This window comes from Argopecten irradians, chromosome 14 (assembly GCF_041381155.1).
Source record: "Argopecten irradians isolate NY chromosome 14, Ai_NY, whole genome shotgun sequence".
Classification (NCBI taxonomy): Eukaryota; Metazoa; Mollusca; class Bivalvia; order Pectinida; family Pectinidae; genus Argopecten; species Argopecten irradians.
The window spans coordinates 21750169-21769312 of NC_091147.1; the positions used below are offsets into that span (position 1 = coordinate 21750169).

The 19144-nt window shown below is 35.0% G+C and overlaps 2 protein-coding genes across 3 annotated transcripts; one reads left to right on the forward strand and one right to left on the reverse strand.

Moving 5' to 3' along the window:
- Window positions 1-730: 730 nt before the first annotated feature.
- LOC138307901 (uncharacterized) lies at window positions 731-4295 on the forward strand. The gene is made up of 2 exons (XM_069248829.1): window positions 731-1124; window positions 2205-4295. Exon 2 carries the CDS (start codon window positions 2212-2214, stop codon window positions 3367-3369), a length of 1158 nt encoding a protein of 385 aa, XP_069104930.1. The 5' UTR covers window positions 731-1124; window positions 2205-2211; the 3' UTR covers window positions 3370-4295.
- Window positions 3925-17542, reverse strand: LOC138307900 (leucine-rich repeat-containing protein 15-like). Of its 2 annotated transcripts, none has more exons than XM_069248828.1 (2): window positions 17341-17542; window positions 3925-11326 (listed from the first exon to the last, which is right to left on the reverse strand). In XM_069248828.1, exon 2 carries the CDS (start codon window positions 11311-11313, stop codon window positions 9787-9789), a length of 1527 nt encoding a protein of 508 aa, XP_069104929.1. In that variant the 5' UTR covers window positions 11314-11326; window positions 17341-17542; the 3' UTR covers window positions 3925-9786. The 2 variants fall into 2 exon arrangements, with proteins under 2 accessions (XP_069104929.1, XP_069104927.1); XM_069248826.1 differs by having other exon boundaries at window positions 17331-17542.
- Window positions 17543-19144: the final 1602 nt, after the last annotated feature.

The following is a 19144-nucleotide window of genomic DNA, read 5'->3' on the forward strand; positions in this document are numbered from 1 at the left end:
CTGCATGGTTATACCCTTGTAGTCCACAATTTGAAAATATATGTTTAATGTAACCATTTTAAAGGCCCATTACCTTTCCGGAGCAAAATATATAGATTTCTTAAAAACATTATTAACCTCAGAAAATATATACCGATGGCCTAAGATGAGGTTACAACACCAAACACGTGCAAGATTTCCTGCGTAATATATGATAACAATGGAGAGTCATTTCGCTGTTTTACCGTCTGCCGCAGTGATAGCCAACTACCGCGCGGTATTTAGGACGACGGGGGGAAACATAAGACGACCCGCGTTATGAAAATTAACATTTTATTTATTTTAATTAAATTGTTTAGGAGGTGATAATAAGTGTAGTATTAACGTTAAGTTAATAACTTTTGCAACTCTACAAAATTATCGATCTCGTTTTACATTCCCATTTTAAAAATCAAAAACCGTTTCGGAAAGGTAGTGGGCCTTTAAAGCTTTTACATCTAGTGCTAGACTATATTTTGAGTATTATTCAAAAGTGGCCGTATACAAATATTCCCTGAACTTATTACATGGAACAACATTTTTAAACGTACGATCTTGTACATTGAATGAGTAAATGTAAACAAGCGAGAACTGTTAAACCCGGCGGATTACAAAGTGGCAGTTACCGATGCGTAAAACTTTAGGTGTATTACATTATTTGATATATATACACATATATACGTCTATGCTGTGCACTTCTAAAGTCATACAGCCATAAAAATGGAAAAACCAGCTACAGGATAGTTTAACTTCATAGTATTTAATAATTCGTCGTTCCAAGAACCAGATAGGTGACCCATAACTCTTTCTATAGTGCTATGGAGATCTGGATCATGTTTACATTGAATACTTATACAAACTATTGACTCCTTGTATGTGTGTATAAGTAATGTATATTGTATGTGGGCAAGGCCGTAATTTTAGTGGACTACTAGTGTATATATAGCATAGGAAGTCTAGTGAATGACGGCATATAATAATACACGGAAGTAATATTGTTCCAAAGAAATTTGTTTATGATTACGATTTTATATTGCCTGAATACTGGATGCTGTGATAAAGGTATGATCTGAATATACAGCGGATGGTTATCCTCATAGGCGCAGGTAAGTTGTCGTATTGACATATATTGTAAATAGTATAAGAAATTACTCTTACAATTAAGGTTGAATAGGCTTTGATATTATCAAATTGCAGATTTCAGAAATACCAGAAACATATATAGAGGTCCCCCGACGCGTGACTGTTGTTTATCATGTTTATCAATCTCGAATCTTTAGCGAGTGTCTTTTAAAAATTGAAAATTAACTAACGAGAGTTTAGATAAACATGATAAACCACAGTCACTCGTTAGGGAACTTATTTATCCCATAACTTTAACTCTATATTTTTACCTTGGAGAGCATTTTTACGTCTTCATTCATACAAAATGTGTTTCGTCATGAAATATAGTGCCTAAATAGAGAGTCAATATTTTATTGTTTAATACTTTGAACAAACAACTACCTCTTATTTAGTAAATACATCGCTATATAAAAGATATTGTGCTATTAAAAGTAGCCTGAAATTGAGAGCCCGTCGGAATCAAGAGATCTTGGAAATGACCAATCAGAGGCGCCGTAGGTGTGTATTGCTAACCAATTGCTATGGAATTCATTGGTTTTCCATAGTGAAGCATGCATTGTTATGGGATACATGGAGTTAACCCATGGGATGGAAAGTAATGTGTTGCAGATATCTATAGAACATGTGCTGCCAGTTTAATTTTTTGTTGAATACGATTATTGAGTAATACATTTTGTATCACCAATGGTTCGGATTTTATAAGGCACATAACGAAATATAGCAAGTTTATCAACTTTTTATTTTTCAATTAGATACTGTGCGGCACAGGAATGTACACAATTTTTTTTGTAAATAACGAGTTTCCTCCCTTTATCTTGAGTTAGGAAGTATATCCACTCACATTTTTGTTCTGTGCAATGCTATTAAAAGCGCAGGTTCACATATAAGCGTATGGATTTTGCATCTTTATGACTACGATTATTGACTCTACCTTAACGATTATTGATTGTGATACTTCTATATAAAATACTTTTATATATTTACCTGCAAAACATTTTTATCAGTAATGATATTTACATATGCAGCAATGTGTATAATTTGATTCTTTTCATTCACAACAGAGTAACCATGGTGCACGGTGGGGGATCCTGCTCTGGAGGAGGAGGAGGAGGCAGTAGTGTCTACTCCTATGGATCTGGGACAGACTGTGATTGTGACGACTGGATTGATGTCTTACTCTGTCTTGGTCTTTGTTGTGGATGCAAAGGCAAGAATCACGTCCACAGAATATTTCGCATTTGGACTTGGATTTTTATCTTTGCGTTTATATCGAGTATGTCTGTTGCATTTGGTGGGTTTGGTCCGACGAATGTCCCAGCCAGTCCATCTGACATGATCCCGATAACACGAGGCCTTCATTTCTCATTTTGTGAAGGTGTTGCCATTGATACGACTATCCCCATCAGCACATACCTGCTACCGTCGTCAACTTTGGCGTCGACAAAAGCCAATTATTCCATAAACCAGACGGCGCTGGTAGGCGTTGATAGGTATGAATATTGGGGATTTTACCTGCTGTCCGGCTCCACCATAGAACTACATGTTTGTGGTGATAACCGTGGCGACATGTATATCATCCAAGGCGAGGGCCACTTTGGTTCTTGGAAGGAGGACAACTACGACACATGGACCTATATAAAGACTGTAAAGACAAGACCATGTTTTCGAAATCAAGACGCCACCAAATTACAGTATAACATTACATCAACTGACGAGTACTATTTCGTGTTGACCAACCACAATCACTGGCCATTAAGTGCAAGGATTACATTCATGCTGAATCGTACAGTGTATGACTTGAAACATAGCACGAGGATCTGCAATAACTCAAAGCACTGTCATATTGATTTCTCAGAGGAGAACAAGAGTAAAACAATTATTGTGTATGTACCAGAATCTGATGATTTCGATTTCAATATCAAAACGGCTTGTTTACGACGAACTGAAGTTTTCATTTACATATTCATGGTCATTCCTCTTGTGATGGGCTTCCTTGCAACGGGATACTTTGTTTGCATCAGATGTCGAGCTAACTTATTGGCAAAATCAACGGGTCAACAAAATAGTCGTGCTCTCACATCCTTCCCGCCTTCACGCGGATATCGGACGATAAGGAATGACGTCAGACTTGAACCATCAGCTCCCCCGTCCGGAAATATATCGGCGGACCCGCCTTCGTATAATGAAGCCACGAAGCGGAGCACTATCACTGGGCTGTTCAGTTAACCTTTCTCTTCGCGGATTAAAACCTTGTTTCGTGTCAAATCTCCAGACTGGTAAAGGTCTGATATATTATATGTAGGATCTTTAATTAGTGTTCATTTCAAATGAGATTTATGAAGAAATTTGTGTTTTTGCTAGCTTTGGCGTCCAAACATCAAAACTTCGTGTCTCTTTACTAGGCTTTTGTACATATATCACTTTGCAATTTGTGTCGTTTCTGTAAAAGTATATTTGTTCACATAGAACAACGTGTGCATCACATTTTCAACATCAATGAATTTCATTGAGATTCGAACACGTATTTTGTTTTGTCTACCAACAAGTCGTTAGTCGTCCACAATCACTTCAGAGAGTCGGTTTTATTTCGCATTGACCTACTGGGGATTAGTCGACATTACATTTCACATTGCATCCAATCCTCGTCTTATATTGTCTGGCAAGTATAATTAGGTCAGATATGTTCAATTGGTTCCAACAATGTCCTCGTTAGTGCAACACGTATTATAAAGGCATTAAGATCAAGTTGGAGGGAATGAAAATATAAACAAATAAGAAAAGCAAGTTTAATTTTTTTATTATGCCATAGATAATGTATAAATGAAAACAAATCAAATACAAAAACAAAATCATCAAAAACCTAACCTAAAATCTCTCAGGTGACCATTCTAAATCCAATTAAAAATGCACGACGTTTTTTCCCATGTAAAACTATAGAAATTACAATCCTCTCTGTCAACCCTGAATAGAGTATTTAGAATTACAGTATCTTTTACGCTCCATTTTAAAACGTGAAATAACGAAAATTTTCCAACATAAAGTATTCTAGTTCGAGCTCATTGGTAAAATATCCATTTGGAATTACTTTAGAAAAAATAAACATCATTCTTATGTAGTTGCATTCGAAATTTGTAAAAACGCTTTTCACATAAATTAAAGTCATTCTTGCCTTGCCATTCACAACATGATCACTAATTTGTTATCGATTCTGCCATGAACTACACTTTTGAATTATAGGTAATAATCTTGGATACGTCCAATTAACAGATAATCCTCCTTTGGATTTTACATTGTTAGCTCCCTTACGGATAGGTATTCATAGTGACGTCATTATTTGTGAGCCCAACTTACGTCGTTTTCTCAGAAAAGTATGACGTTACTCACGTAAACACATGGCGTACCAATAAAAACCTACCCACAGGGGCAAATAACTCGGTAATAAGCAAATACAAAATTATTTCCCCACCACAACTTGACCACTCGACACGTGTCACGACATATTCTACAAGAAAAATGTGACAATAATTATGTATAAGAGCTAACAATATTGACGCGTAGAGATCTGAAATAGTTTGAGATCTACTTTATACGCCGATTAACATTTCCGGAATTGTTTTAGACAACGTTACTTAAGCAAAGATAAGTGTACTTAATAGTCAATTAAACATCACATTCAGCTTTATATGTTTAGATAGATTCATATATCTTGATATAAACAATTCGCATATAAAATTTGAACTATATTCGGGAATGTACATTGGTATAACCATGGTATTAGTAACCAATTAAGCTTACAAAAAAAGAACAAAAAAATACACGAAGCATAGGAATACAACCTGATATATTCAAGGAAGCACAGATTTAAAAAAAAATATAATAGATCTAACAAGTAATATCTTATAGCAACAGGTAATATATGTCCATTGCCATTTTTGTGAGTTATCTATTACAGATTTATCACACAACGTGGAACACTCGCGTTAAAAAGTATTTTCTGTTTTTATGTCGTTGTGATATAAAGGTCAAACAGTACCCACGTTTTCTTCATGTTTACATCTAAAATAATCCTGGACCGAAAAATATCTGAACAATTTCATCAATTTACATGCATCATTCTTGAAACAGGACTATTGTTTTTCATGTAACTACTAATGGACTTTTAGTATGTGAAAAACATGTTATAATGAAGTAAAAATAACAAAGTAGTTTGCAATGGAATATAAAACAGATATCACCGAGCGTTCCACATGAAAAAAAAACTTAGTAATAATTATATTATGACATTGAGATAAATTGAGGGTGAAATTACATTACTAGTGTTAAATATATCATATAGAAGAATAACTGTTTCAATATCATAACTACATCATAAATTTACATCATACATTAAGATAATGAAATTGTAAAAAAGAGAGATTGATTGGTTTTGGTAATAAAGGATACATAACACACACAATGCCGTAAAACAATAGCTAATTATGCACACTATGTATTCAATTTAATGAACTTCATCACGTTACATTCTCACACACGGAAAACAACTCTAAATCATAAACCATAGATTTTACGTTATAATGCAATGCTATTGGTTTACGTGTAAAACATTAAATTCAACAATTACTACAAACTTATAATATATCATTTCTTAACTTAAACTCTGCTTTATTATTCTAAAGTCATTATCAACGTTGTAGAATCTGACTCTTGAGTATTACATTTTCTGGATTACAATAGAGATTATTCATTCCATATATAGGGGCAATTAATGAGATACCAATTTATAGTACAGAAAATTATCCATGTTACTTCAATTATAATTATACGAGTTGATTTAAGAAGATTTGTAATTTAACATAGGAAGAGTTTATAAATATTACATAGTCTCGACGACATATTGTAGCATCATTAATGAAGAAAATAAAAATTAAAAATTACGTCTTTACCATGGAATCGATCAGATATTTGATACGTAATTCATGGTCTGCGTATTATGAAGGAAATAACAAATTCCTCTTATTCCGTCTTTGCATATTACAGAGTTAGCTCCCTTGTGGGTAGGTATCCATTGTGACGTCATTATTTTGTGGGCGCAATTCACGTCGTTTTCTCCGAAAAATATGACGTTACGCTCACACACACATGACGTCACAATCAATACCTATCCGCAAGAACAGATATGTAATGTGCAAATGCAGAATTTTGTATCGTGCCAACACACATATCGTATCCTTATATGAATCTGCAAGACATAACAAGCAGGTACAAATCAACACAAAAAGACTTACGACGTATTTCAACAAAAAACAAAACATTAAATGAATAGTCTAATAATGTGATATGGATATTCAGTAAAATCTCAAAACATTATGATTGGTTTCCAGATTGAGGGAATTTTTATAGATAGATAAATATATACACATCAAAAGTAAAAACAAATGTTCAAAAGTGACCACTATATCTATGTGGTTAAGTGGTTAAATATTAAAATGGCGGCAATGGGTTATGTTAAAAATCACAATTAAATGCGTAAAATATTTCAAAGTAAATATAAATTCTGAAGTAACTGAATAAACATACTTCTATAAACGTAAGTAATATATTGAATGGATGTGTCAAATTAAATAAGAATACACATAGACACGTCATAATTGCAACCATTGAAAGACATGACGCCTATCTATCAAAAGGTGTAGGAGTTCAAACATTGTATACTTCGATATGTTCAACTACTCGGAGAGTTACTAACAGTTGTATAGGACGTGTCGCCATTTTCTTCTGGTGCAAAATGGCGTAAATGTAAACATATAATTACAAGATTACCAAAACAAGAACAGAAAGCTACGTAAATACATAACGAAAGCACACAATACAACCAATTATGGGTTAAAAAAACCTGCTGTACCAACAGTTAAGCCTCGTTTTCGTCCATCAAAGTTTGGATAAATTTATCATTCGACTCTTGACGAAATTGATCGAAACTTTACAGAACAGTAAATACGTGCAAGAAAAAAATGAAACAGAAAATCAAAGCATGTAGTCTGACAATCAAGTAAATGGCACAGATATGTTACAAACTAACGCATGCGTGTAATGTTTCAAAAAGATAAAGTAATACGTATTTGACTCTGTTGTTACCAAGAGGTTACCGAATTATACGACAACCCTGACGTTTTTGCAAACACGCCAGTTTGGTATAGGAATAAGACACATTTAGTACAATATACAACAAATCGAAATATGGTAATACTATTACAAATTGCATTAAAGCTCCATCACCATAAAACATCCATAAACTGCAAGCTAAGTTCACATAAGCAAACCACAATTAATGTAAAACATGTCATTTCAAAGATCTCCTACAGAAATACAAAAATTAAACAATTACATCTACATGCATCATATATCAGGTGAAAATTATATCGTCTGCATTGCCTTCTGACGTAAGTGAACAACAAAAAAGTGTGTGAATTTCCATGCTGTAGTTTACACATAAAACATTTTAAAATTTTAAAATATTAAAAACAAAATCAATGAAGTTTCAGTTGTAATACGATATTCAAAAGTTACATAAATAATTTAGATTCCATCTCCAACATATGTATACCAAAACATAATTATGGTTAGAAGTAGACAACGTCCTAATTTTGAGTAACTTATTCATCAAGTGAATTTTATGCAAACACAAAAATTATTATAAAGGAATAACGTCATCTTGTGAATCGATGTTGACAAATGTTTCAATCAGATGAAAATAAAATGCATGCATAATATGGGATATCTGATGAACCTTGGGAGAAAATTCGTAATTAATATAAATTAAATAAGGGTATTTCTATGCTGAAGTGTACAATGACTTACATTCGAAGAATTTTAAATGATTCAATGTTGTCCCCATCTGGAGCTAGTAATTTAGCGATGAATGTGTGTAACAACTTAATACTTGGAGAATGTCTTCAAAAACAAACATTTATCACAAAGAAACAGTCAACGTCTGATTTTTAAAAGAAACATAATTCTAAAAAAGTCAAATATTAATCTGCATCATAGAAATGAATGTGGCAGAAGATTTTGTCCTCCTATAAGTTAGACAATAAATAGCAGGGAACATAGTACGTTTTACACGCCTCGTATGGATTGCTAATATTAGCCGCGTTGTATGAAGTAAGGAAGACTCAAGTCTACATTAGATAAGAGATCGAAAGTAGTCAGCTGAATATGTAAATATCTTCAGCCAGTTTGCCAAAATCATCTTTCCGGCAAAATGACTTATCTGCACTAGTGAGTAGCTTGCAAAGTTCCATCACTTGGTCGGCGAAATGATATGAATGATTTAATCATATATCTAGTCCAACAATAGAAAGGCTTTTGAATGACATATTTTCACCTGTAATTTAATGCTACCTACCGGTATCTCTTTGTAACAGTACGTTTTGCATTTCAAGGATAAATATGGTTCAATGGTTACACTTTTTCGAAACATATGTCAATTCTAATACACACCAATCATAACAAATTGGTATCCAAGGCGTCAGGGTAGTGTTCAAACTATACACCTGTGAATCATGTATTTCCTTTATAAGCTAGCTGCATTGTATCCAAGTACACTTTTATAAAGTAACCCACATAATTCTTATCAACAGTAAAATTGGGGCTTCAATAAACTACTTCACAACATCCCATATGATCTATCATTTCACACTTTATAACTACTGCAATGCATCAAATATATAATTTTGGTGAAAAAAAAGCGAGAAAACATCACATTACAAAAATCGAATTTCCATGCTGCCACGTTTTCTTGTTTCATTTAAAGATGCTCCACCACCGACGAATGGTATTTTTCTCAATCAAATTCAGGCGCAGACCCATTCGTATTTGTCTACAGTTATAAAAGTTACTTACTTTACACCATAATCACCAATGAACTGCTTTAGCTTCTTATTTTAATTCATTATTAAAAATAAATTGCATTCCGAAAAAAAATCAATGTCACTAAACCCCTATATGGATTTAAGCACTGATTGTACTTGCACCAAAAGCAAAACACATTTTATATGCACTTTTGTGTTAATTAGACACATATACACGATCAAACATCAATTATTGTTCTAATGGAGGTATCATTTATGCTATATCGGCGGTGGAGCATATTTAATTTCACGTATCTTAAACCGATCCCATAATGTTTTGACCATCCTAAACATTTTAACTGCAAATAAGACCCATTCGTCCTTACTGGAAGGCACCATCAAAGGTCACCATCAAAGGTCCCCATCAAATTAATTCAATCAAAAATAAATTGTTTTTCACTCTCCAATACAACGATTTCGTGGTTTAGTATCCATATTATGCCCAGTAATTTTTTTTAGATCAACAATATCATGACCACGCTTATCAATGCAGTTTAAACACGTTATCATGTCTAACGAAAAACAATGCATTTCTTTAGTTTGTGAAGTAACAGTGACTGATGTTCAGTATCTAATCTTTTAAAGTTTCAGATCAACATTAATACAAGTATGTATATGTACACAATATATGCAGTTCTAACATTGATATGCTATGCATATGTAAGTTATAGACTGTTACCTACATAATGTCATAATGTTTCTAGTATCATTACTCTAAAATCACCATTTCCGGTCACGTGTCTCTTTCAAGATCGCTCATCCTCAGCTTCCGTTTTCCTGAAGGATAGTCGCTGTACTCATTGTCCACAGTAAACGGCACATCGTCAGTTTGACGGGCGTACCGATAGTATCTCCACCGTAAAACCACAGTGCGCCGAAACCGGATCACCAGGGCAACAATTGCAATAAGTACAATTGTAACTATAGCGAATATAATTCCATTTCTGACCCTATTGGACACTGCGGTATGGTCAACACAAGGGAGGACACTGTCGTCCAACTCTAGCACACTTCTATTGTCCAGTTCTGGCGGACTAGCACACATTAAATCGGCTGTTTTCCACGACCTATTCCAGTAATGTGGCTTAGAAAGCCATTTCATAGAACAGTCACAGTGAAATGAGTTGTTCACTATACTAAGAAACTTCAAATTTTCCCAGCTTCCAAGACTTTCAGGGAAGGCAGTTAAGCTGCAGTTACCAAGAAAGAGCGTGTGTAACAATTTCTGATTGGCGAACAAACCATCCGGAAGATTTTTTAGTCTAGGGTTGTCGTTCAATAATACATTTATTAGACTTTTTGACTTTCGGAATACACCAGGCTCTATATCAGAAAGGGCACGGTCATACGTCATGTGAAAATATCTCAATCCGGATAGACCTATCATAGCATCAGACGGTATGGAATCAATGCTGTTTCGACTGATAAGAAGACTTAAAAGGCGATTCAGATCATTCAATGGTGGAAATTCGGTCAACTGATTGTTTTCTAAATACAGTTGATTGATCTTCAAACCCTTTCCTGTTGCGTTGCTAAGGAAGGCTTTGTCACTGATGATATTAATCTGGTTATTCGACAGGTGTAGGGACTTAAGGGAAGAACAGTGTGCGAAGTCAAAGGCGTTCAACGTCTTGATACGATTGCCTGTCAGTACGAGATTCGTTAAACTTGGAAAATTTTTCAGAGCTATATCTGTCACAAATCTCAGTCTGTTGTACCCCAAGTCCAGGATTGTTACACTAGGAAGAGGTCCAAAGCTAGCCGAAAATAAATGAGTTATCTTATTGTATGACAAATCGATGTCAATCAAATTGGACATATTCCAGACGGAATGTGCATCTAATGTAGATATATCATTATGTGACAGCACAAGTCCTTGTAATTCTGGTAGGTCCGCGAAGGTTCCATGCCTTATAAACACGATTGAATTCCGGGTTAAACTAATGTGCTGAAGTTTACCCATTCCTCGAAAAGTGTTATTTTGTATTATTTCAACACCGCTACTTGTAATCACAAATTGTTTCAAACTTTCAAAAATATGTAACTTTGAATTGAGCACCGTTATATTGTTTCCAACGATATACAGTTCTTGTATTGAAGACGCGTTTGGAAACGTGTCCGGAAAATCTGTAACATCGGAACAATTATTAATCGTACCGGTGGTAAGATTGCACGAGCAGCTTCCGTCACAACTAAGCACCACACCGGAAGAAAGGCCGAAAACGGTTGCTAGGCACAGAAGCAGGAACGAAGTTGCCATCTTACTTTTGGATCTGAAAACAATAATGCATCGAATATAAATATATAAGGAAAAAGAAAACAAAATTGCACCACTATCATTAACGTATAATTAATGTTTTTCTAATTATCATCGACTAAGCCATGGTTAAACGATAAAGATAATATCCTGAATGGTATAGACTAATTATTTTTTATGTTTAAAAACAACTGTTTCACTTGAATACCTTAAACATTGCAGTGCGTTGTAACAATTAAAATCTACCGACGGTATGAAGTGGTAAATGTTATACAATATATATACTTATAGAAGGTTTGTATGGAGTGTGATTAATTAAATCTTTGTTATCAAAACCAACTAAGGTCGATCCTATCTAACCTCGGGAGGCGTTGGTACATAATATAATGTATGTTAACTTTTAAAGATGCTCCACCGCTGACAAACGGTATTTTTTCACTATCAAAAACAGGAGCAGACGATTAAGTATTTTCTTCAGTTACAAAAGTTACTTACTTTACACCAATACCACAATTGAAAAGTTTGAGCTTCTAATTTTACTTCAAGTAAAAATTACAAAAAAAAAATTAATTGCATCCCGAAAAAATTCCGTGGCACTATATCCGATATGGAATGATGTACTGATTGCGGATGCACCAACGGAAAATAAATTATTTTTTATTATTTTTTCTCTGATAATTTGACATATATATATATACACGATTTCAAACCAATAATTGTTCAAATGATGAATATCATTTATACTCTGTCGGCGGTGGAGCATCTTTAAATTTTCTTGTGATATGCAAACAACTTAGTGCTTGTCATCTAATTGTTGTATAGCTATACAAATTCATTTAGCTTTCAATTCAATACAATGTTTTCCAAATCAGGCTAGCAAGGATTGCCCTTTAGTCTACATATGCCGATAATAAGTAGCTTTATGTTTGTCATATGGATGTCTCTAGTTTAATTTGCATCATCCACTTAATTCATTCACACCTGAAATAATGTAATGGATTCGTCTCGTCTTTGATTTATAAGAGCCTAAATGTGTTTTCATGGGTGAATGAGTTAATATAATAATACGATATTAGAAGACCATTTTATTTGTTGATAGGAAGGATAGGGATATTCTACCCGAAGGTCACATGTTGTAAAATGGCTACTGGCTAGCAGATTGTTTTACAACATTTTGATATCCACATATGAAAGAGTATTTTTCTCTCATACCTCGACGTTTCATTGCAATTTGACAACTGTAATATACCACCATTTTGAAAAAAGTTCAAACAAAACGCGACTTCAATTCAATACATGGAAATTTTCAACGCAAATCCTGTCGTTTGCATCTTTTATTGTAAAACAAAACTAGTTTAAAAAAAATGTTTTTTTGATAAAAATGGTAACAGTTTACCAAGACGATTGTAAATTTGTTGACACTGTGACGTCACGAGGCTGTATTGTATTGGTAGCTATGTTACACAGCCTCAGGCGACATGAATGTATTGGACGAGACAGTATTCCACCCGTAAATATGAGAGAATAAGTAATGTACAAACACAGTACTGTCTTATCACGTTTTGATACATGTACGTATTATTTTATGGCCAAATGATAGTTCAGTAAAACTGGATTTTATCCCAATATAATTGCAAAGTTTTTTTTTTTTTTTTTTTTTGGGGGGGGGGGGGGGAGGGGGCGGAGGAGGTCCATACAGATCAGAAATCACAAATATGTTAAAATTGTTCTTTTTGGTTTTTTTTTAAATATTTTGTCTGTCTGTCTTTTCTAAGGTTGAACCCGGTAAAACAAGCGCTCCTTGTACATGCTATTAACACTAATCAACATAGTGGCGTGGTTATTAGATGACGGGAATATATACCAAACCTTGTGGAACTAAAATGTACATTTTTTGCATATTTGCCTTCAGGATCCACTATGGTGAAAAGTAAAATTTTTCTAATGACAAACCTTTTTTTCAATATTATAAAGTGCTTTTGGAAATGAGAGTAAATACTTAAGTTGAAAACAGAATAAAAACAATATGGTGGTATGCTTGATTTTGCGCTATTATGAATCAAAGATATATATTTGAGCTAATTGTGATTCTATTGGCATTTCACAGTTTTGAGCATACACACGACAAACTAAAGCAATATATTGCAAATTTGTTATCTAAAGAGTATGAAATTTCGTGAAATTTACAATATCAATGTTTTCTGCAAGAAATAATAAAATCAAATGGTCAACCACTTATTTTTAGCCAGAATATATTATTTATGTCTATATTAACCCTATCACCTAAATTTTGAAGACGAAATTCACAGATTCAATGCTAAACAGAAAAAGTTCTAATATTTTGCAGTTCAAAACAAGTTGCTGTTTCTGGAATCATCATAAAAATTGGGGGTCAATGTTCTTGATTTTTGTCCCAACACAAAATTTGTTACTTTGCAACATTTATCAATACAAATTAAACTTATTTTTAACCTCAGTAGAATGTAAACAAGAGCTGTTGGAGAACAGCAAAGCTCGCCTATTCTGAAGAAGCTGATGTTCAAGTATTTACTATTTAAACATGGAAATATGACAAATTAACAGACTCAAAATTCCCCTAAAGGGCCCCAAATTGGTTGTATTATCACGTTCAGCATCCATACACATTCTGAAAATAAAATCATAAACATTTATGATGACTTAAGCTTAAACAATAGACAAAATAAGAAACTTGCTCAAAAACTTTAACATGGAAATATGACAAATTAACAGACTCAAAAAAACCTAAAGGGCCCCATCACGTTCAGCATCCATACATTTATGATGACTTAAGCTTAAACAATTGACGAAACAGAAACTTGCTCAAAAACTTTAACGTGAAATGGGACGCCAACGCTGACGCCGACGCCGGGGTGACAACATTAGCTCCCCCTATTCTATGAATAGGCGAGCTAAAAATAAATCTAAAAGGTCATGATTTCACAATTAAATGTGTAATACATTCATTACAGTGATCTTTAAAAAAGAATTATAGCAAAATGAACTTGATACAACTGTAGTCGCACAGGCGAATGAAGTGAATATATTGAGGTGAAAAAGGGTGTAATTTTCTAACAGGCCAGCCCAATCAATATTATTAAACTTGTCACAAAACCTATCATACTCCCCAAACATATAACCAATTTTTTTTGTTTTATTTTTATTTTTGATATTTCTATGTAAAATATTACGACCAATATCTAGAAAAGTATATATAGGACAGTGATTCACCAACAACTTTTTCGATTATAGCTAAAATACTAGTCATAAGTACAAAATAAAATGTAGATCTAAAAGGGAGGGTGAGCTTTAAGTAAAATGAGTAGGTTTGTCAGCGATTTGATTGAGAAGATATCTATACATCATGTCTAAAATACGGTTAGGATTTACCTGCCAGGAAACAGGGGGAACTATAATATGCCACTTGATGATAAGATGTCTATTTTTTTAAGTTTTTTGTTGCTACTGGCCATGAACTGCATATACATTTGAACACATATTTATATATTTTTGTATTGACTGACTTATCGAACCTATATATTAATTATACCACAGGGGTCTGAGAATTAGTTTATATCAATATAGACCCATCAGAATGCACATAGACCATTTTAGGGTTCTAGATTAAAAAAATCGGTTAAAACAATGTTCTGTATTTTATTACACAGGTTTAGTGTCTCCTTTCCAACGGTAGTAACCGTTTTTATGAAGACTTGCATGAGATGTGATTTAAGTCGCTAGTGTGGGGTAGAAATTTTGTCTTGGGGAGCTTTCCACCCTTTTCGTTTATAGTACATGTACAATATATATTCTAATATGATTTCACCGATTTTTTTAATCTAGAACCCTAAAATGTCTAAAATGGTCTATGGGCACTCTGGTGGGTCCATTTTTATATAAACTCTAACTAATTCTCAGACCCCTGTGAATTATACATGTAATGGACTACATATTATATATATCCTTAGGCATCAGTACATTTGTATGTACAGGTCGCGGTGTAAACTGACACATTCAGCTATGTGTGCAATTGTTTGGCATTAGGTATTTGTTGACATCTGATTATATATACAAGAGGCCCAGAGGGCCTGTATAGCTCACCTGGTTTGTAATGCCAAGTAATGTTCTGAATACAGGTTCATTGTTTCTTTTCTGAAGGAATTTTGATATTAACCTCTAAATCCCCTATTAGGCCCCCACCCCTCCTGCCCCCAGGGGGTCAGAGCCAAAATTTATACAAGTTCTGTTCCCCTTCCCCCAAGGATGTTTGCGGCCAAATTTGGTCATAATCCAAGCAAAACTCTAGGACAATTTATTTTAGCAATTTATAGGATTTACCTCTATTTCCCCTATTGGGCCCCACCCGTCCTGCCCCTGGGGGGCCAGAGCCAAAACTTTTACAAGTTCTGTTCCCCTTCCCCAAGGATGTTTGTGGCCAAATTTGGTTACAATCCATACAGAACTCTATGACTAGTAGCGATTTAAAGAATTTACCTCTATTTCCCCTATTGGGCCCCGCCCCTCCTGCCCCCCGGGACCAGAACCAAAATTTATACAAACTCAGTTCTTATTCTCCCAAGGATATTCTGGCCAAATTTGGTTACATTCCATGCGGAAAACTCTGTGACTAGTAGCGATTTAAAGGATTTACCTCTATTTTCCCCTATTAGGCTCCGCCCCTCCAGCCCCCGGGGGGCCAGAGCCAAAATTTATACAAGTTTCTGTTCCCCTTCCCCCAAGGATGTTTGTGGCCAATTTGGTTCCAATTCCTGCAGAACTCTATGACTAGTAGCGATTTAAAGGATTTACCTCTATTTCCCCTATTGGGCCCCGCCCCTCCTGCCCCGCGGGGGGGTCAGAGCCAAAAATTTATAACAGTTCTGTTCCCCTTCCCCCAAGGATGTTTGTGGCCAAATTTGGTTCCAATCCATGCAGAACTCTATGACTAGTAGCGATTTAAAGGATTTACCTCTATTTCCCCTATTGGGCCCCGCCCCTCCTGCCCCCGGGGAGGCCAGAGCCAAAATTTATACAAGTTCTGTTCCCCTTCCCCAAAGGATGTTTGTGGCCAAATTTGGGTACATTCCATTCACAACTCTATGACTAGTAGCGATTTAAAGGATTTACCTCTATTTCCCCTATTGGGCCCCGCCCCTCCTGCCCCTAGGTGATCAGAGCCAAAATTTATACAAGTACTGTTCCCCTTCCCCCAGGATGTTTGTGGCTGATTTTGGTTACATTCCATGCCAAACTCTAGGACAAGTAGCGATTTAAAGGATTTACCTCTATTTCCCCTATTGGGCCCCGCCCCCCTCCTGCCCCTGGGGGATCAGAGCCAAAATTTATACAAGTTCTGTTCCCCTTCCCCGAAGGATGTTTGTGGCTGATTTTGGTTACAATCCATGCCAAACTCTAGGACAAGTAGCAATTTAAAGGATTTACCTCTATTTCCCCTATTGGGCCCCGCCCCTCCTGCCCCTGGGGGGTCAGAGCCAAAATTTATACAAGTTCTGTTCCCCCTCCCCCAAGGATGTTTGTGGCCAAATTTGGTTACAATCCATGCAGAACTCTAGGACAAGTAGCGATTTATAGGAAATGTTGACGGACGGACGGACGGACGACGGACGACGGACGACGGACGCCGCGCCATGACATAAGCTCACCGGCCCTTCGGGCCAGGTGAGCTAAAAACACTAATAAACGTATCGTTGTAAAATAAATTCCCTTTTGTGCGCGAAACCATATATATTATTGTAATGCAAAGAGCTCTGTTATATGTATGTCTGTATTTAGGCCGCTGTATTGAATTATTCAGAAAATCAATACCAATGACACAATATGTTATACATTGAAGAAGTGTTCCTATATATAGTCATCCATCAAAACAGCACCAGATCTAACAGATTCCTGTTCTGGTCGAAAAGACACACGAAACCAGTATGCCATGGCCATAGCATATATCAATTATACTAGTACACATTTACTTCACACACCTGTCTTACCTGTACACACCTGTAAACTAATTAGCTGGATAAGGATTTTTAGCGATTAATCAGGCCAGCAGATGTTGTGTAACGTGGTATCTGCTGGTTAATGATGCTGAAGACGTGTCCTGGTTCCTGGTCTCTTCATCGCGAAATACTACAACGCAGTCATGCCTGGATTTGGAGTCAATCAATAAAATGGCGACATCTTCCGGTGATAGAGAAAGAGGCCCACAAAGGGAAATTCATACGAGAGATTGGCCACTCCGCCATTTTTACAATCGGCAGTTTGTTAGGGGTAAAACCATGACATTAACGTTCACTAATTTTCAGATGGTTTAAGTACGATTTTGTAAAGAAAAATGATATGTTAACGTAATATATATATAAATACACTTCCGGTTTTGATCGATTGTCTGATTTTCGAAAAAGAAACATAAAGGGTGAAATTACTTCTTTTCAATTTCCATGCATTCAAAAATCATATTAAATCATATCATTAGAGAACACTGGTCCTATCAAGCCATGATATACATGTACACCGTTCAAACTTTGTTTTGATGCAAAATATCATGTTTAAAAGAATACACTTAAAAGTTCCCTCTGCCGCTAACACAGACAAAGGGGTTTCCTGGTCTCTATATATGCCTAGTATACAACCACATTCGAAATAATGTGTCGTACATGTATCACGGGGATCTGGGAATTCGTTACATTTTTATAATTTTGGACCCACCAGAGTGCCCATAGACCAGTTTAGACGTTTTAGGGGTCTATGTCAAAAATCGGTAAAAAATCATACTCTACATTCACTGCACACACTGGTGACCGTTATATATAGCTTTGGCTTATGTTGCTATTTTATGATTAGTACGAAGGGATTCCATTGGTACCCAGATAATCATCTGTACCTACTATATCTGGATATCATTTCGGATATTTGTGAAAGCAACTAATTTTAAATATGCTCCACCGCCGACAGAGCATAAATGATAATCATCATTTGAACAATAATTGGTGTTTAACCGTGTATATATATGCCTTATTAACACAAAAATTACATAAAATAATTTATTTCGCCTTTGGTGCATGCGCAATCATTACTTCATTCTATATAAGATATAGTGCCAAGGAATTTTTTCCGGATGCAATTAATTATTTTTCTATTCTTAATTTGAAGTAAAATTAGAAGCGCAAACTTTTTAATGGTGGTAATGGTTGTAAAGTAAGTAACTTTTGTAACTGGAGAAAACTACTAAATCGTCTGCTCCTGTTTTTGATAGTGAAAAAATACCATTTGTCGGCGGTGGAGCATCTTTAACTCACAAATATAGAAATATAGAAAAATATCGCCGAGATGACCGTAATATCTGACATCTTTTCAAAACTGACTGACCGTAATATATTTTTTGGATGACCGTAATATAAGTCAAAAGTTTTGATGAAATATGAAAACTTATCCAGGTTCACGTAAACAGTAATGTATGGTTCAATAACGTAGTCGTACGGTTAATTTTCTGAATATACATAAACAAATGTATATGTAAGTGCATAAGTACATGTAATAATCTTTGTGCATATGTATTGTACTATTATATAGCTTTTATTTCACAAAGAAACTTAACATTAGTAGATATGTGTAAATTATATGTAATTACATGAAATTGATCAATATGCATTTTCACACTGACCTTCACAGTGTGTTGAAATGTTAAAAGAACAAGCATATTACCTGGTTCTACTTTGTACATGTAGTAGCACAGGGACTTGACACGAATCTCATATGTACTTAAGATCGATATTAGACCCTGTATAAGTAAGTGATATGTTAT

Coding starts and splice junctions, on each gene's coding strand:
- LOC138307901 (XM_069248829.1), top strand. CDS start 2,212: ATGGTGCACGGTGGGGGATCCTGCTCTGGAGGAGGAGGAGGAGGCAGT.
- LOC138307900 (XM_069248828.1), bottom strand. CDS start 11,313: ATGGCAACTTCGTTCCTGCTTCTGTGCCTAGCAACCGTTTTCGGCCTT.